General features: G+C 43.6%; 1 protein-coding gene across 1 annotated transcript; it reads left to right on the plus strand.

Moving 5' to 3' along the window:
* Positions 1-308: 308 nt before the first annotated feature.
* brsk1b (BR serine/threonine kinase 1b) lies at positions 309-20,153 on the plus strand. Its single transcript, XM_063019062.1, has 19 exons — positions 309-726; positions 6,372-6,466; positions 7,496-7,581; positions 9,521-9,661; positions 10,755-10,871; positions 11,451-11,484; positions 11,581-11,649; positions 12,442-12,588; positions 12,773-12,804; positions 13,459-13,623; positions 13,717-13,814; positions 14,387-14,537; positions 15,412-15,472; positions 15,781-16,384; positions 17,258-17,306; positions 17,410-17,533; positions 17,637-17,838; positions 17,923-18,012; positions 19,093-20,153. The coding sequence occupies exons 1-19, from the start codon at positions 639-641 to the stop codon at positions 19,290-19,292; spliced, it is 2,553 nt and encodes an 850-aa protein (XP_062875132.1). The 5' UTR covers positions 309-638; the 3' UTR covers positions 19,293-20,153.
* The last annotated feature ends 58 nt before the right edge of the window (positions 20,154-20,211 follow it).

The following is a 20,211-nucleotide window of genomic DNA, read 5'->3' on the forward strand; positions in this document are numbered from 1 at the left end:
GGGACGGCATTCTTTAAACACCAAGTGAATGTATTTTTAAGCAACGTGAACAAGAGTGAGGATACTAAACCCCCCAGTATCTCAAAGATTATTATTTTTTACGTTTTTACATTTTTGGTCTTAACCCGCTGTAATTCAAGACCAAACCATCCCTAAAACACATCCTAAAAATCATGCTTAGTCAACAAGAAACAGGAGCGTGCATCACTTTACATAAATTATCACATTTTTGACAATAGCATTGTGGACTCATTTATTAATTTATTCTTGAGCTAGATTTACTCAATGTAGTGTGAAGACTCAAGAGAAGGTCTGGTGTCTCCTACATCTTTTATCTACAGACTGACCAATACTGACCAATATCTCGGACCGACCAAGGAACCAAGACCGATCACGCCCTGCACCACCTGGTGTCTCCTGGATCGTATTTTGACCGCGTCGAAACCTTTCGGTCTACGATTAGACTCCGCAGCATCCCGGAAGCACCAAATCTGTCGGGGTGTAATAGAAAGGTGATCAGAAGGACACCACAGCAGCCCCTCTGTAATGTCATCAGAGGGCAGGACAGATATCGGTGGAATTAAGTGCAAGTGAATCTCGAATCGTGCGGTTACTTATTAACTGGTATATCGAACGCCATGTCCAGCAAGGAGGTGTCGAGCAGTCACCCTGCTCAGTACGTGGGGCCGTACCGTCTGGAGAAGACCCTGGGGAAGGGCCAAACAGGTAACGTTACATCAACACCGAACAAAACACACTTTACGGTACCATGTTTAGATGTGATGGGAATGATGACTATACAATAATTATTCTACTCCCTACATATCGTGCTATAAACATTTACATTCCTTATTCCCTTTTTACAGACTCACAGTACAGCATACTGTCATGTATGGACATCTGTGCATTAATAGCTTAACCTGTATGTATTGAACGATTGATGCTAGTGTGTATTAAGTCATTGCGTATATTTGACAATATAAAGTGATTTGACTTGATTGAAGTGATTTGGAATGGACAGTGACGTGGACAGACGGGTTTAACGTGAGTTAATGGAGAGACACGTACGAGCAAAATTACATTTTAATTAAAACCTTTTATTATGATAACGTAGTACTATAGATATGTTACTGCAGAATGCTCAGAGAGGTCAGGGTTTAACCTTAAATAGTGGACATACAGTAAGTGTAACCGAATGATTGACATACACACTTACACTATATGACCAGAAGTATTTGGACACCTGATTATGACCTAGCTGGACACTCTATGTCTAAAACAAATGGTATTAAAATGGAGTGACCTCTATGTTTTACACTGTGGTTACATTCATGACAGGAACGGTAGTTACTCATTACAGGAGATTCATCAGTTCACAAGTTTATATCAAACACAGTCATGGACAATTTTGTATCTCCAGTTTACCTCACTTGCACGTCTTTGGACTGTGGGAGGAAACCGGAGCACCCGGAGGAAACCCACACAGACACGGGGAGAACATGCAAACTCCACACAGAAAGTACCTGGACCGCCCCACCTGTGGATCGAACGCAGGACCTTCTTGCTGTGAGGCGACAGTGCTACCCGCTTAGCCACCGTGCCGCCCTTTTTCATTTATAACAACACCCAAGAGTATGAGGTATATCTGTGGGAATTTGTGTCCATTCAGTGAAAACAGCATTTTCTATTAAATCAAGCTTTTCTTCATGTTTTTATAGAAGAATTTGTAATATTTACAGATACACGTGTACAGTACAACGAAATTCGTTTTCGCATATCCTAGCATATCCTAGTTTGGAAGTTGAGGTCAGAGCGCAGGGTCAGCCATTGTACGACGCCCCTGGAGCCGAGAGGGTTAAGGGCCTTGCTCAAGGACCCAACAGTGGCTGTGTGGCAGAGCTGGGATTCGAACTCTCAACCTTTCACTTGATAGCCCAAAGCTCTACCCACTAGGCTACCACTGTCCTGTTATAGAGTTCGCTTTGTGCACAGGGGTACAGTCATGCTGGAACAGGAGCGAACCTTCACTAAACTGTTGCTACAAAGATGGAAGCATCGTATTTCTCCTATATAATTGATTTATTACACCTGTTAGTTACTGATGTGGCTGAAACACATGAATTCGAGAAGAATTCGATAAGAAGGGGCATCCCAATACTTTTGCTCATATCCATATTTATAGACAGGTGACAACAGACCCAGTGTTAAGAAATGTTCTGTAACTGTAGAGATTGAACAAGTGTTTATTGTTGTTTTGATGGTGATAGTGGTCAGCATGTCGCTCCAAAACATCCTGTTGTTGTTCGGTTGAGTTGAAATCTGGTTACCGTGAAGGTCATGGCATTGATTTAGTGACACCTTGTGCCCCGTGGACCCTGTGGATGGGGGCGCTGTCATATTAAGGAGACCTCGTCAGTATAGAAATGCTTCGTCGTACTGATCAGGTTAGGTCAGAATTACTTAGTATTGATTTGCAGTGACCCTTCCGACTAAGATAGAATAGAATCGAGCGTCTTTATTCGTCATATATACGTGTACACGCGTACAGTACAGTAGTGTTTGAAAGCTGGGGTCAGAGCGCAGGGTCAGCCATTGTACGGCACCACTACTGCAACAGTAGCTGCATATCAGAGACAGGATTCAAACCCACAACCTAAGGCCACCACTGGACAAGTTGATCCAAACCTTGGTAAAAATGGCCTCCACAGCACAGGAGTTTTATTTTAAAGACACTGGATTGTTTCCTTGCTTTGATGAGACCCTGAAAAAGCCAAATCAAGTTGTTCTGTTCATCTTTCACCTGTCTGTACAGTTCAGAACTCAGATTATCGATTAAATAATGGTAGCACTTGTTCTTACGATAAAATCATTCCAAAAATGTTGCTACGCATCAGTAAAGGAACGTTTTATTATGCTGTTCTTCACACTGCCGGAGTTGATGTTTAGCAAAGCCTCAGTGCATTAGGGATGTGGCAGTACATCTGTATATTGGTGTACCATGGTAAAAAAGTTTAAAATAGCTCCACCCAGTGCTCTTCACTTTCTATTTTTGATCTAACACCAATATCGGAGCACCAGAGAGAGCATCGACCCACAGTACTGCTCCAGACCCGACATTCTGACCATCCACTGTAATAAAAATGACTGGAGGTGGTGGTGGCATGCTTTAAGACCACTATATGACCAAAAGTATGTGGACGTCTCATCTCTTGCGATGATCGAGGTGTTTGAGCCGCTTGCGTTGCCTGTTCTTGCATCACGGCGCCGCTGGGCGTAAGCGAGGTCCACAGAGACGTGGTTTGATGGATTTGGTGGAAAGGAACGTCAGTGGCCTAGACGAAGCCCTGATCTCAACCCTGTGGGACAGAACACCTTTGGGATGAATTGGAGCTTTGACATCCAACGTCTTCATAAATGCTCTTTTTACTGAATGGGCGCACATTTCGACAGACAGGCACTTATAGCTGGAACAGTAAAGTTGTGATTTAGTTATAATTATTATAATTTATTTTTTACACCTGTTTGTATTAGGTGTGGCTGAAACACCTGTACGTAATAAGTTAAAGGGGTGTCGATATACATTTGTCCATAAATAACGGGTTATCTTTTTTTACACGTGTTGAAGTGTGTGATAAATAAATAATAAATAAAAGATGCTCCTTGCGCGGGAGGATGGGTGCAGCTGATGCTCCTCCGTGCTCGAGAGTTAAATAATGAATGCATGGGGGGGAGCGGCGTCGTTTCGGTGAGAGAGCGTTTCACATCCACTACTGTTTCACCTGCTTCAGCACCACTGCAGACGTCCTGGATCTGGTTACTTCCACTGTTGGTCAAGGCCGGCGTGTGTGTGTAGTAGTCGTAGTAGTAGAAGATCAGATTGGCTCCCCATTCATAAACATTATCTGTTTTCACACGAATGTCTACAGTAATTGAGCTTGAAGTGAAGATTCTAATCATTGACATTATTATTCATTCATTTATTTACTCTCAGCAATCCTGGTCAGGGCCGCAACGGTTCCTGTTCCACCAGCAAACACTGGTCGCAAGGGATACCCAGGACAGGGTGCCAATCTGCCACAGGGTCTCAGCCACACCCCCTTTCCTTCTTAGACATAGCCATTCTTGTCTGTGTAGACGCCCAATCGACTGAGAGCAACACTGAGATTGTAACCTGGCATAACATTGTGGGCTGGCATAACAGTATTAAAAGTATTAAAAATAAGCATCAGCTATAATATTAAAATAATACACGCAGATGTTTAGAAATGCCAGTATTTGCCAGTATTACATTTTATATTACAATAGTTGATCAAAAATACAGATTACCGCTACCATTATGAGGCTGCCTTTACTATAGTGATATTACCTTAGTATACAGCTACACTTATGCTGATTTTATGTACAGATGTGGCTTAAATATTTTATTAAAATATAGTCCCCCTTTTTTTACAAAGAGGCGCAAAAAGGCCAGACTTGCCCAACATTCATGTTAACAAACCTCAGTCTGTCTAAGAGAAGGTGCTTTGGACAGATGAAAACGAAGTTAGAGTTTTTAGTAAGTCAAAAAAGAAAGAAAGAAAGAACACTATGCCTTCTGTATAACATGAAGGAGGCCCAATGATGTTTTGGGGATGCTTTGCTACTTCAGTCACAGGGGACTTTGATTGATAATGACCTGAAACAAACCCGATAATGAACAAGTGACCTGCTGTGAGGCCTGATCTAATTTCTATTGAACGTTTGTAGAAATTGCAGTTGAAATATGGCAGCCCTCAAACACAGGAGAGCCGGATCAGTTTGCTGAAAACAAAAGGGGTCAAACTACCAGCAGAGAACCTTATTCGGATTTTCAGGAAATGCTTGATTGCAGTCGCTGTTTCCAAAGGCTGTGCTGGGAACTATTACATTGAGGGTACCAATATTTCAAATAATATTAATCAAGAGGAACATTTATGTTCTGTTTTATGGAACATACGCTTCGGTCAGTTTTAACTTTATAAAAGTGGTACCAATATTTTTGGACACACACTCCTGTGTGTTTTTACTGCCAAGACTTTGAGCTCCAGAGTTCCATAAGCCCTCCGTGGTCAGGAGCAAATCAGTGCTTCTCTCGCCCTTATGTGTTGCTATCTTGGGCGTCTGTGAGCTCATGTGTATGGATGAGAGTAGTTAGCGCTTCCCATAAAGACACTGATCTGTCCAAACAGGACATTAACAGGACAGCTGAAGAAAGCAGTAGCCTAGCAGTTAAGGTACTGGACTAGTATTCGAGAGGTCGCTGGTTCAAGCCTCACCACTGCAAGGTAGCCACTGTTGGTCCCTTGAGCAAGGCCTGTAACCCTCAATTGCTTGGACAATATACTGTCCCAGTACTGTAAGTCACTTTGGATAACCGTGTCTGCTAAATGCAGTGGTGAAAAATGGAAGTAAGTTCCTGACAGCACTGTTACGAGGTGTGTTAGCTCTGCGTTCAGGTGAATAGTTCAGAAATTGCTTTGTAGGTGAACGCGATATGATAACTGTAAGAGCATTTCCAGTCGACGTACACATCTAGTCCAGAAATTTAGGACGTGATGCGCTCCGTTATGGTCCGGATCGCATTACCGGTGTGTCTGATGAGCACCGACTTCTTTGTGCTCTCGGATGCTGGGATTGCGCAGCCGTTGCAGTGAAGTCATCTGTTGGCCGCGGCCCATGATGTGTGATTGAAGAGGAAGTGGGATGGGATGGGAGGCTGAGCAGCAATATATTATCTAAATGTTTATGTGCACTGTAGACCTGAGCCAACATCCGTGTTCACATCACAGCAGCGATGAAACCTTTTATCCTGACGGAGGTCAAAAGTACTACATATACAAACACTAAATGGCCAAAAAATTTAGGACACCCTGTATATTTTTTTTAAATTTGTGTGGTACAGCTGCTAACAGGGGTAATACATTAATTATATGAAGGAAATTACGGGCTTCCAACTTGCAGAAACAATTTAAGTAAAGCTCGGTTTAAAGAAACTCTGACTTCAGCCCTACTGAACAGTTCTGGAATGAACTGGAACATCAACTGAGGCTTTCTTGACCAACATCAGTGCCCAGCCATACAAATTGTGTCATATTTTGACTAAATTGTGACAGATTCCCACAGAAGCCTTCTCAGAAGAGTGGCTGTTGTTACAGCTGAAACGATCACACAGAAGTCACTATTTTAATAGCATTTGTTTTTTAAATTGGACGTCCAACTAATTAGGTGTCCAAATACTTTTGGCCATAAGTATAGTGTATATGTACATATAACCCAAAAATTAAGCAACATGATCAGTACCTGTCTGGCTGTATCTGTATTTCTAATATGAACTTTTGGTGTTTTCTCTGCAGGTCTGGTGAAGTTGGGCGTCCACTGTATTACAGGACAGAAAGTGGCCATAAAGATCGTGAACAGAGAAAAGCTCTCCGAATCCGTACTCATGAAGGTAAAGAAACTCACATTCTTCCATTTATTTATTACTTTATAAGCTAAACTTACCATACAAGTGAACTATGTGGTTGTACAATTACTGAGGGTGTAATTATCAATCAAAAGGAACCTCCACTGACCAGATTAACAGGTTCTTTGGGTGGTGGACCATATTTTGTCCCAATACTTCTTGTCCTTATAGTATATCTGCAAATTCTCCTGTTAAACTCAGAGAGAAAATCTAAACTCTCAGCTTATGCTAAAAGAAAATGTATCTAAAAGTTTTAATTTAACACCAAACCCCCCAAAAAATTGATAAATGACACCATTTACACTCAAGTTTTATGGGCCTTTGAGCCAAAACATTAGGACCACCCGCCCCTTCCCAAAAAATGTGCCTGGCAACACCTATTTCAAAAGCAATTGAGCATGTGGATATATGAGGGGATGTATTCAATTTTGGCTTTGTGTGAGTCCATCTGTGGGGCTCCACCCAAAAGCTGTGCAGAGTTGGGGAATAATGGGTGTGGCGCTCCGTGCACAAGGCTGATCCGCATATGAACTCGCCTCGCGCAGGTTAAAAGATGCAGTCGGTACTGCCCACGTGTCGGAGGGGGCGTGTGTCAGTTGCGAAGCTCCTCAGTCAGCAGTGAAGGGTTGTATCGGTAGAGTAACACAATCAGGGTAATTGGATACGACCAGATTAGGGGAGAAATGTCGGTCATCTCTGCTTTATGTCGGCTGTATTGGCATGGAAGGATACAGAAGATTCTGTAACCTGTGCCCCAGATCTCATACTCATTACATGAGCAACAGAGTTTTGCCATATTTGTCGTCTTCTGTTGTATTTAAACCAGCGTGAGAGCATTCTTACGTCCAGCACTTTGTTTAATCTGTCTTCTTTATTTGATGTCTACTTATTTAAAATGTGACTGTACAAGCATCTGTAATTAACAAGAATCTGCTAATTGCACTCGGCTGCTGTCCGTCACTCTTTCCGCTTTTCTGACTAATTAGCTTGCCGTTCCGCCGTCTGTGTGTGCAGGTGGAGAGAGAGATCGCAATTCTGAAGCTAATCGAGCATCCTCATGTTCTCAAGCTGCACGACGTGTATGAGAATAACAAATATCTGTAAGTGCAAACGCCACTCGCTCGTGACTGTGTGTGTGATATACAGTGTGTGTGTGTATGATATAGTGTGTGTGTGGACGTTCATGAGCCTGTGTGTGTGTATGATATACAGTGTGTGTGTGGACGTTCATGAGCCTGTGTGTGTGTATGATATACAGTGTGTGTGTGTATGATATACAGTGTGTGTGTGTATGATATACAGTGTGTGTGTGTGTATGATATACAGTGTGTGTGTGGACGTTCATGAGCCTGTGTGTGTGTATGATATACAGTGTGTGTGTATGATATACAGTGTGTGTGTGTGTATGATATACAGTGTGTGTGTGGACGTTCATGAGCCTGTGTGTGTGTATGATATACAGTGTGTGTGTGTATGATATACAGTGTGTGTGTGTATGATATACAGTGTGTGTGGACATTCATGAGCCTGTGTGTGTGTGTATGATATACAGTGTGTGTGTATGATATACAGTGTGTGTGTGTGTATGATATACAGTGTGTGTGTGGACGTTCATGAGCCTGTGTGTGTGTATGATATACAGTGTGTGTGTATAATATACAGTGTGTGTGTGTGTGTGTATGATATACAGTGTGTGTGTGTATGATATACAGTGTGTGTGTGTGTGTGTATGATATACAGTGTGTGTGTGTATGATATACAGTGTGTGTGTGTGTATGATATACAGTGTGTGTGTGTGTGTGTATGATATACAGTGTGTGTGTGTATGATATACAGTGTGTGTGTGTGTGTGTGTATGATATACAGTGTGTGTGTGTATGATATACAGTGTGTGTGTGTGTGTGTATGATATACAGTGTGTGTGTGTATGATATACAGTGTGTGTGTGTGTGTGTATGATATACAGTGTGTGTGTGTGTATGATATACAGTGTGTGTGTGTATGATATACAGTGTGTGTGTGTGTGTGTATGATATACAGTGTGTGTGTGTATGATATACAGTGTGTGTGTGTATGATATACAGTGTGTGTGTATAATATACAGTGTGTGTGTGTATGATATACAGTGTGTGTGTATGATATACAGTGTGTGTGTGGACGTTCATGAGCCTGTGTGTGTGTATGATATACAGTGTGTGTGTATGATATACAGTGTGTGTGTATAATATACAGTGTGTGTGTGTGTGTGTATGATATACAGTGTGTGTGTGGACGTTCATGAGCCTGTGTGTGTGTATGATATACAGTGTGTGTGTATGATATACAGTGTGTGTGTATAATATACAGTGTGTGTGTGTCTGTGTATGATATACAGTGTGTGTGTGGACGTTCATGAGCCTGTGTGTGTGTATGATATACAGTGTGTGTGTATGATATACAGTGTGTGTGTGTATAATATACAGTGTGTGTGTGTGTGTATGATATACAGTGTGTGTGTGGACGTTCATGAGCCTGTGTGTGTGTATGATATACAGTGTGTGTGTATGATATACAGTGTGTGTGTATAATATACAGTGTGTGTGTGTGTATGATATACAGTGTGTGTGTGGACGTTCATGAGCCTGTGTGTGTGTATGATATACAGTGTGTGTGTATGATATACAGTGTGTGTGTATAATATACAGTGTGTGTGTGTGTGTGTATGATATACAGTGTGTGTGTGGACGTTCATGAGCCTGTGTGTGTGTATGATATACAGTGTGTGTGTATAATATACAGTGTGTGTGTGTCTGTGTATGATATACAGTGTGTGTGTGGACGTTCATGAGCCTGTGTGTGTGTATGATATACAGTGTGTGTGTGGACGTTCATGAGCCTGTGTGTGTGTATGATATACAGTGTGTGTGTGTGTATGATATACAGTGTGTGTGTGTGTGTGTATGATATACAGTGTGTGTGTGATATACAGTGTGTGTGTGTGTGTGTGTATAATATACAGTGTGTGTGTGGACGTTCATGAGCCTGTGTATCTCTCTGCAGGTATCTGGTGCTGGAGCACGTGTCTGGTGGCGAACTCTTCGACTACCTGGTGAAGAAAGGCAGACTGACCCCGAAAGAAGCGCGTAAATTCTTCAGGCAGATCATCTCAGCGCTGGATTTCTGCCACAGTCATTCCATATGGTAAATCCAGCACACGCGACAGCACGACGGCTCGTTTTTAGGGATTGTTCTTGTTTGAGGGTGTTGAAGAGGTGATCTGATCAGATATTGTAGTGGATAACGAATGTTGACCTTTCTGAGAAAATTGGCGCTTGGGCGTGGCTTAGTGTTTGTCTTTAATGTGAGGATTCAACCTGTGGACCACGAGTTCCCGTCAAAGAAGCACAAGATGATTCAGAATCCTTCCTGTAGTCTGTGGTAATGAATTATGCACAACTGCTTTATTTTTGACCTACATCTACTTCTTAATGTGTAAACTTTGCTTTGTGCTGTGTGGTTGATCTTGTATGATTCTTTACGCCCGTCTGCCTGGTTTTATATACGCTGGTGATGCTGCAGTTTATGAGGGGCATACGTGGCAAAAAGAACAGAAATCGATTCTTGGTAGAACTGAACAGTGGGCGCTGTGGCGCTGGAATCCAGGGTTTGAATCCCTGATGCTATCAGCCAGTTGGGCGTCGACATACAGACATGCTCGGCTATGTCTGAAAGGTGGCCAAGGTGCCACGATGGATTGGCGTACTGTACAGGGTGTATAAGGGCGGTTGTAGTTTAGCAGTTTAAGTACTGGACTAGTACCAGGTTTGTGGTTCAAGCCCCACCACTGCCAGGTTGCCACTGTTGGGTCCTTGATCAAGGCCCTTAACCCTCAACTGTTTAGACAATATACTGTCACGGCACTGTAAGTCTCTTTGGATAAAAGCATTTGCTAAATGCTGAAAATGTAAATATTACACAATTATGCCCAGTGATTCTGGGGAAACTGTACCCACCACGACCCTGGTTAGAATAAAACTGTGGTAAAACATGAAAATCGAGGTCATCAGCTTGTTGTAATTATTCCCACAGATCTTGTAGCTCATTATTTTAACGGCAAAATGTCATTAAACACAGAGGACCAGACTCTACAATGCATTGCTTAGCTGCCTGAATTACTGTAGCGTCCATTCCAAACAGATCCTAAGGCATAATTTGCACTTTTCACTTCGCATCACGTTTGTCCTTTCTGTCTGTCTGTCTGTCTGTCTGTCTGTCTGTCTGTCTGTCTGTTCAGTCACAGAGATCTGAAACCAGAAAACCTCCTACTGGATGAGAAGAACAACATCCGGGTGGCAGACTTTGGCATGGCTTCTCTACAGGTGGGAGACAGCCTGCTGGAGACGAGCTGCGGGTGAGTTTGCCCTCGCCGAGCCTTTTTACTGTGTAATATGCCATTTGGGGTTTGTGTTTAGCCATTGAAAGTTTTTCATTCGTGTAGCGCTCAAGTGCCGCACGTTCACTGGTTAATTTGCGCTATGAGGCGCCCTAGCAATCCTACGGCAATTCAGTCAGCAATCGCTAAGCCAAAACGTCCAAGATATCGAAGTAAAGCAGCTAAAAACACGACTCAGGTAACTGATTTGGAAAACACCAATTCTGTGGACGCAGAGGACGTGTGTTAAGACACGGACGAGAATTTTAGTCTTGGAGACCGTCGCTGGATGTTCTAGGTTTACCCTGAAACCATTAAGGTAGCTGTGCTGTGTGATGTAGCTGCTATTTATTCTATCATTCACTTTATGAGTGTAATTTAATGACTGACGTGAAATGTGGCTCTTTTCTTAAAAAATCTGTGAAATCTGTGATTAAGCACATTTTCCTGTGACTTCAGCAGGCCCCTACCGAGTGTGTGTGTGTGTGCCATCTGTATGGACCAGAACGTTAAAAATAAAACGGACTGTGTGTGTGTGTGTGTGTGGTGTAATTGCAGGTCTCCTCATTACGCCTGTCCTGAAGTGATTAGGGTAAGTCTGCTGTGCATGCACTTTAATCTGAGGGGTGTGTAGATTAGGGATGGGCGCGAGGTTTGATGTCATGATATGTTATGATGTCATGAGCAGGGGGAGAAGTACGATGGTCGCAGGGCAGACGTCTGGAGCTGTGGCGTCATCCTGTTTGCTTTGCTTGTGGTGAGTCAGTATATCTATTCACCTACGTTTGTTTTTGCTTTATTAGGCAACAGTTTAGGGAAGGTCCTTTTTTTTTTTCTCCAGCATGATTCCAGTGCTCTTTGGGATGTCCGACAAGCTCATGGTCAGGTGTCCAAATATCTTCGGCCATTTAGTTTAAATGCACGGTTAAAGACTGCTTGGTCAGAATGACAATATGTACCTTTTTATCCGGGTCAGGGTCACAGTGGGTCCAGTTTTTTAGGAAACACTAGGCACAATGCTGCAACACACCGTGAACAGGATGCCAATCCATCTCAAAGCCTTTTCCCCCTCAATCCCCAGAAACAGCTAATCATGTCCGCATGTAGAAGCACGACCGGCTGATAGCACCCCCAGGGATTCGAACCCTAGCGTAATTTACCACTGTGTGAGTGAAAAGAGTTCCCTCTTGTATAAAGATTTTTCCAAAATAGTTTGATGAAAGACTGAAAATATAACGTCTGCAGGACAGGTGTAGCCTAGCGGTTAAGGTACTGGACTAGTAATCGAAAGGTAGCTGCCACTGTTGGACCCTTAAGCAAGGCCATAAACCCATAATTGCTTAGACAATACACTGTCACGGTTCTGTAAGTCCGTAAGTACTGTAAATACTGTGTTTCCTCTCGTCTCGACTCTCTGTATAAATACTTAGTCTATAAGAATACTATGTTTCTGGTGGGAAAATATCATCTGTAATTCACACAGCAACCACTAGAGCAAAAAATCCAACCCTGTGCATTTTTAAACGCATTTCATTTCCGATCATGGCAGGGCGCGCTGCCGTTCGACCACGATAACCTGCGGCAGCTGCTGGAAAAGGTGAAGAGCGGCGTCTTCCACATGCCTCATTTCATACCTCCGGACTGCCAGGCTCTCCTCCGGGGCATGATCGAGGTCAACTCTGAAAAACGCCTCACGGTATTGATATATATACACACACACACACAAACACACACGCACACACACACACGCACAGAGTATTTTTTAAATCATTTGCTGTTGTTAAATCACAGATGCTTTTGTTTCCTCTATTATTCTAGTAACATAAAGAATAATTGTAATTGTAACACAGTAATGTACACAATAACTGTATGTTTTACAGTTGGAAGCAATACAGAAACACCCCTGGTACATGTGAGTAGCAACTGTTCCATTATTCTACCTGCCCTTCACCAATGTGTAACTATTATCCTGTACAAACCTTCTTACTAAACATTCTGGGTCTGTCTGAAAACCTAGTGAGCTGCCCTGCTGCCTACCTGATCAGCTGCCTCAGTAGAGAGGATCCTAATAAGACATGGACTCATAAGGCAGATTATTTAGACACACTGCTCCCGTCACGGCAGTTTTAGCTTACTAAGCCAGACACAGTTAGCCTCAGGACGTTTAAACCGATGGGCTGAGGCGGCACAACCCGCTAGCACGCCAGCTAACGTCTCCCTCCGTGTATCGAAAATGGTTAAACTGTCCCTGACAAAGCCCGAATTTACAAATAAACGACACTTTTATACACATTAAACATCAATGAGAATTTATTTACATTTGATAAGAACTCCGTTGGTTGCGCCGCATTATATTTGTCCGCCTTATTTGTAATTTTTTTTGTAAGAAAAGAGGTGTCGGGCGCTCCCTCGTTATTCAGTCAAATTATCACTCAGAATTAAGGCGCCTCAGTAGGAGTAGGGATCTAAGAGTTTAGACATGCCCTCTTCTCAGGAGCGTAGAGAGATAGTAGTGTTTTATCAGCATTGGTTATTTATCGTGACGTGTAACGTCTCCCTCTCTCAGCGGAGGCCGTAACGAGCCGTGTCCGGAACAGCCTCCTCCGCGGCGGGTATGCGTGAAGAGGATCCTGTCCCTGACCGAGCTGGACCCCGACGTGCTGGACAGTATGCACTCCCTCGGCTGCTTCAGAGATCGGGTCAAGCTCACCCGGGACCTTCAGTGTGAAGAGTGAGTGTGTCTGTAGGGTCGTCCGGTCCGGGCGTGAGTGAATACGGGCGTGTCGGTTTAAGAGTCCTGATGCAGGTCTGTCTGATTTCTCAGAGAGAACCAGGAGAAGATGATCTACTATCTGCTGCTGGACAGGAAGGAGCGCTACCCCAGCTATGAGGACGAGGACCTCCCACACAGGAATGATGTTGGTGAGAAGCAGTAAAGCAAACACATAGACACTATATGGCCTAAAGTATTTGGATTCCTGAGCATGAGCTTGTTGTACGTTCCATTTCAAAAACAAATGTTATTAATATAGAGTGACCTTTATGTGATCTTATTAGCTATATAACAACAGCCACACTTAGAAGGAAGGCTTTTCACGAGGCTTTGAAGTATGTCTGTGGGAATTTGTGCCCGTTCAGTCAGAAGAGCATTTGTATGGCAGTAGATGTTCCAGTTTATTCCAGAGCTGTTCAGTTGGTCTTTAAATCAAGCAATATCTTTATAGATTTTGCTTTGTATACAGGGGCACAGTCATGCTGGAACAGGAAAGGACCTTCCTTAAACTGTTGCTGCAAAGTTGAAAGCACATAATTTCCTTTATATCTAACAACTAACATCTGTTAGTTATTGTTGTGGCTGAAACAGATGAATTCATAAATTAGAAGGGGCGTCCCAATACTTTTGTCCATATAGTGTAGTTATAAAGTGAGTGTGTGTGTGTATTATTTGAGATTTGTATTGTGGATAAACCATGACTGTCTGTTGTGCTCTTCAGATCCTCCCCGTAAGCGCGTGGACTCGCCCATGCTGACCCGTCACGGCCGATGCCGGCCCGAGAGGAAGAGCCTGGAGGTGCTGAGCGTGACAGATCAGGGCTCCCCCACACCACCCCGCAGAGCTCTGGATACCTCAGCACACAGCCAGAGGTTTGAACCCCAGACTTACTACAACCTCATGCTTCTTTATTAAAGAATAATTGTGTTTAATACTTTTATCATGTTAATATGTTATTCTGAGGCACTGATAGTTATTAAGGCCCTGGTTATTCGATTCCCATTCGGAGTGGTCAAAGTCCTTTCTGTGGGGAGTTTGCATGTTCTCCACGTGTCTGTGTGGGTTTCCTCCCACAATACAAAAACATGCAGTCAGATTAATTGGAGATACAAAATTGGCCATAACTTGAACTAATGAATCATGGGTAACCTGTAAGTACCTGTCCAGTCATGAATGAAAACAAGGTATAAAACTTCATCTTAAATAAATAAAACGGATTTTATTAACCACATTTGCACAGGTTGAACACCGGAGTAGTTTATTACACCGACTAGGCATAACATTATGACCAATGACAGGTGAAGTGAATAACACTGATCATCCCTTCATCACGGCACCTGTTAGTGGGGGGGATATATTAGCCAGCAAGTGAACATTTTATCCTCAAAGTTGATGTTAGAAGCAGGAAAAATGGGCGAGCGTGAGGATCTGAGCGAGTTTGATGAGGGTCAAATTGTGACGGCTAGACGACTGGGTCAGAGCATCTCCAAAACTGCAGCTCTTGTGGGGTGTTCACGATCTGCAGTGGTCAGTATCTATCAAAAGTGGTCCAAGAAAGGAACAGTGGTAAAACGGCGACAGGGTGATGAGCGGCCAAGGCTCATTGATGCACGTGGGGAGCGAAGGCTGGCCCTTGTGGTCCGATCCTACAGACGAGCTACTGTAGCTCACGTTTTTGCTCATCTTTAATAGATATAAGTCAGCATGGCTCTGTATGTAACTGTGATTTTCTTGAATTCCGGGCAGATCTCGCTCGGTGAGCGGAGCTTCGACCGGTCTGTCGTCCAGCCCACTGAGCAGCCCCAGAGTAAGTTTGCTTTACATCCATCATGGAGCTTCATGAAGGTGCAGCTGAGATGCTTTACAGTTTCTTCTCTAACGCTATCAAAAATATTAACAAATATTAACAAACTGCTCTCTAACGTTCCTGTACTGTTCAAAAACTCGCATCATTTTCCATGTTCAGTGTAACTCTGTTCTTGTTAATCATGAACCATAACTCTCATTAACTCTCATCACCATTCCTCTCTCTCTCTCTCTCTCTCTCCACCCCTCCATCCTTCTGTCCTCCTCCATCCTCCTGTCCTCCCCCCTCTCTCTCTCCCGCCTCGTCAGAGTCCGGTTTTCACGTTCAGCCAGTCTGAGGTGACCTCTGCCTCTGCCGCCAAAACCAAAGACGCCAAACCGGGAAGCGGCGCCTCTCCCCGGGCGGCGCAGCATCAGCCCGACCCCAAAACCCAGACCCTGCCGTCCAAGGCCGCCACGGAGCGGCCGCACCTGCAGTCCATGAAGTCTTTGCCCCTGCAGACGCCGCCCTCCCCCTCCCCCTCGCCGTCTCCGCTCCTGTCCCCCATCCCTCGCTTCTTCTTCTTCCCCGCGCCCTCGGTTCTGAAGTCCGTCACTAAGTCCATCTATCCTAACTCTGCCCATGTGTCGCAGGTCACGCCCCAGGACTCCCCACTCCATACCCCCTCGGGGACCCCCCAGCACCCCCCTCCCACCCCGCCCTCCTCCTCCTCCTCCTCTTCCTCCTCGCGGGCTGACGGGGGCGGGGCTGGCGGCGGTGTGGGCGGTGGCTCCCTGTCCCTCACTCCACCCTCAAGCCCCGGCGCAGGCGGAGGGATGGCCGCCAGCAGCTCCGCCCACTGGAGGACGCGCCTCAACTCCTTCAAGAACAACCTGCTGGGCTCGCCGCGCTTCCACCGCCGCAAGCTACAGGGTGAGACGGGGATTATGGGGGATTTTGGACGGTGTTTAGGGGTTCAGGTTTGGTTAAATTCACAGTGGTTAATAGTGAGGTACCAGAGATCAGAAAGTCATGTGATCGCCACAGCAAATTTGGTTAGCATTGAACAGATTTCAGTCAGTTTTCATCTTTATTTATGATAAAATGGGTTTAATCACCTTGCAATCACCTGAAATTACCTACACAACAATCAACAATCCTAAAGTAATGCCCACCAACTGAAACAAGTCACTGTAAGATTGTAAGGCTTCCTGACACTGATTTTGTTAATATCTGAGCACTATAATGTGCTTGCTAGGCTAAACTATCATGCAGATGAGTTGTTTTGCTTTGTTTTGCTAAGCCAATGATAAAAAATTTTTATCTGGTTAATTGGTTGATCTGGACTCTTTAAACTTTTAAGAATCTGAAATATTTTGCATGTAAACTGATGCTTTAAAGCCCAAAATCACTGAATAGGTGGGTATAGGTATATATATATATATATGCAAAGAACACATTACAACAGTTTACTGTATTACATAGTACATATCACATCCAAACATATTTACTGAAATTACACTTTTTTATATTACATACTACATTTATTATTCGATTTGAATAATTACATAGTGTTGAACAATAATACCTGTGTACTTTACTACTTTTTGCTTTAATTTATCTTGAGCTGCTGTAATAACTGACTTTCTATCTATCTTTAAGGGTTTTATACACAGGACTATAAATCTTACCTGAGAACAGTTTAAATCACTAGACGTAGCGACAGCATCATTGTTGAAATAAACCAGCATCATTTTCCTCTGTTGACGTTCTTGGCATAAAAATCTTTCTTCTTTCCGTCTGTAGTTCCTACTTCAGAGGACATGTCCAGTCTAACCCCAGAGTCGAGTCCAGAGTGAGTATTCAGAGCGGGCATGATGTGATTCCTCTAGATTTAGAGAGAGAGAGTGTGTGTGTGTGTGTGTGTGTGTGTTTATTATGTCGTCTGTTTCATGCAGACTGGCTAAGAAGTCGTGGTTTGGGAATTTCATCAGTCTGGAGAAGGAGGAGCAGATTTTTCTTGTGATCCGTGACAAACCACTGAGCTCCATCAAGGCCGACATCGTCCACGCCTTTCTCTCAGTTAGTGATTACTCCATCCATCACCTTTTGTACCCTTTCACGTTTTCTCTTACGCTCTTTTTCCTCTTTTATTTCACTCCCTGTGCTACACTCTGTTCCTCAGATCCCCTCACTAAGCCACAGCGTGGTCTCCCAGACCAGTTTTCGGGCGGAATACAAATCCTCTGGCGGATCCTCAGTCTTCCAGAAGCCGGTCAAGTTCCAGGTGGACATCGGATTCTCTGAGGGGGAGAGAGAACGAGAGCGGGAGAGAGAGGGGAAAAGGGAGGCCGGAATCTTTAGTGTCACCTTCTCCCTCATATCAGGTATACAATCACTGTGTGTGTGTGTGTGGGGGGAGGTATTCTGTGCAGGTTCACTGACTGGTTTGGTTCGTTTTTGTGCTTTAGGACCCAGTCGCAGGTTTAAGAGAGTGGTGGAGACCATCCAGGCTCAACTTCTCAGCACTCACGACCAGCCGTCTGTACAGACACTTGCCGGTGAGCGTAACATTTGGGCCACAATTTAACTATGAATGAAGACCATCAGAAGGTTGAGGGTTCAAATCCTGTATCTGCCATGCAGAGGCTTCACGATCATACAATAGTGGGCAAAACTGCTTTTGTGGTGTGCTACCTTGAGAGCTGTGCACTGTGCACATTCACTGCTTTGGTGCTCAGCATTTACAGCTTGCCACTGCACTGAAATTACAATATGATTGACCTTTTCAAAGCTCTGCCAATGAGACAAACTGTTTATTTATATGACATATTTAAAAGCAAGTGTGTCAGGCAAATCTACCCTCCTCAAATGTGACTGGGGTCTCCAGCAGCGGAAGACTAATTGGCTATGCTAAAATAAAGTAGAAATAAATACTGTTATGTTAACATACATAAACGTTCTGTGCACTGATGTCAGTAACGCATTACTTAGTAACGCGTTACTCTAATCTGACCACATTTTTCAGTAACGAGTAATCTAACGCGTTACTATTTCCAATCCAGTAATCAGATTAAAGTTACTTATCCAAGTTACTGTGCGTTACTATTTTTGCGTCTCGGAGAGTGACGTCTGGCCTATGCGACAATTAAGTCACGAGCTGCGTACGAAATCGCATACTTACAGAGTATGCACTAGATTGGAGGAAGTATGCACTACTCGGCCGGTAAAGAAGTACATACCTTCAGTACAGAAGTGTGCAGTATGCACACAACACCGCTACGTACTACACGTGAGGACGTGATGACGTAATATCACCATAGTTACAGACTCATTACGAACCCCACTCGCCAAATTTTGGATATTTATCGTCTTTTTGTTATTTATTTGTCTCTAAAAATTATATTTTATTTATCTTACTTACACTTGTGAACAGAGGACTCCGTTTTCCACGTCTTTCTTGTTTCTTATTCCGCTTCAATCGCCTACGCAGCTCCAGTTGCATTATGGCAGCTGCTGAATGTAACTAATAAAGTAACTTGTAATCTAACTTAGTTACTTTTAAAATCAAGTAATCAATAAAGTAACTAAGTTACTTTTTAAAGGTAACTATGCCATCACTGGTTCTGTGTCTGTCGCAGATGAGAAGAACGGGATTTCCTCTCGCTCGCCGGGCACCCCCACTCGTCAGAACTCGCGCCGCTCCGAAGGGGGTGGAGACCGTAGCGAGAGGGCGGAGCGAGGAGAAGGATCCGGCAGCGCTAACAGCCTCCAGCGCAGAGGGTCGAGCAAGGACAAGACACGGATTCCTTCCTCTAACGGTACGCAGGCTCAGCCTTGAGAGGACTCTCCGGAAATGATGATGCGGCGCTCTCGCTCCGTTCATCACCCCCCCACCCCCCCATTCCCCTGTCGACAAAAAAACCCCTTGATTCTTTAGTCACAGACACTTAATGCAGCCTGGGAGGAAAAAAACTTTCCCTGGAAATGAAAATGGACTTTCGTACTCACCGACTTATTGAAATGCTTGAAAATACGAGAGAATCTGGGGCAAAGTGTTCGCAACGATGTCACACACGCCTCAAACATGCAGACGAGACGTAAAGTGGACCAGAAAACATGAGGCGGAAGAGAAACGTGAGGAACGTCTCTGTCTCATCATCACCGCTGCCATCGCGACCGGAACTCACTTTTCACACGTCAGTTCAGAACGGACGGCACAAAGAAAGCGCGAAGGACAAAACAGAATCCTGAACGAACGACACTCTCGGAAACACGTTCACCAGATCCAGGACTAGATGAAAGATTGTATTTGTAAGAAGGACGACCTAGCAGGGATGGTCAAACCCCAGCAACCTATGAGGGGGCATTGCAAATTACTTAGGTTCTGCTAAAATCACACCGCAAGTAAACATGGAACATAAATAGTTAGAGGAAAAAATGAGAACAAAAAAAGCTAAAGAACAAAACAACCCTGCAGCTATTAATGAATGTCAAACTAATTAACTTATGAGTATTTATTTATTTATTTGTTTATTTGCACAATATGTTTGAGTACCTTTATTTTTTATTTATTTATTTATTTATGTATTTATTTATTGATTTTTTATTTATTAAGCTACAGACCTGAGCAGATGGAGAAGTATCGCCTTTGTTTCATTCCCAAACATTAAAAACATCAGGAAATCTTTTGTCAATTTCAGTTGTTTCAGTTTCCTTATTTCATTTCCATTAAACTTTCTTTCTCTACGACTTTAAAA

This window comes from Trichomycterus rosablanca, chromosome 22, assembly GCF_030014385.1.
Source record: "Trichomycterus rosablanca isolate fTriRos1 chromosome 22, fTriRos1.hap1, whole genome shotgun sequence".
Classification (NCBI taxonomy): Eukaryota; Metazoa; Chordata; class Actinopteri; order Siluriformes; family Trichomycteridae; genus Trichomycterus; species Trichomycterus rosablanca.

Excerpts from the sequence above, each read along its gene's own strand:
- brsk1b (XM_063019062.1), top strand. The coding sequence starts at position 639 with ATGTCCAGCAAGGAGGTGTCGAGCAGTCACCCTGCTCAGTACGTGGGG. Across the intron at positions 9,662-10,754 it reads TGCCACAGTCATTCCATATG|TCACAGAGATCTGAAACCAG; the intron begins GTAAATCCAGCA and ends CTGTCTGTTCAG. Across the intron at positions 11,485-11,580 it reads CCTGTCCTGAAGTGATTAGG|GGGGAGAAGTACGATGGTCG; the intron begins GTAAGTCTGCTG and ends TGTCATGAGCAG.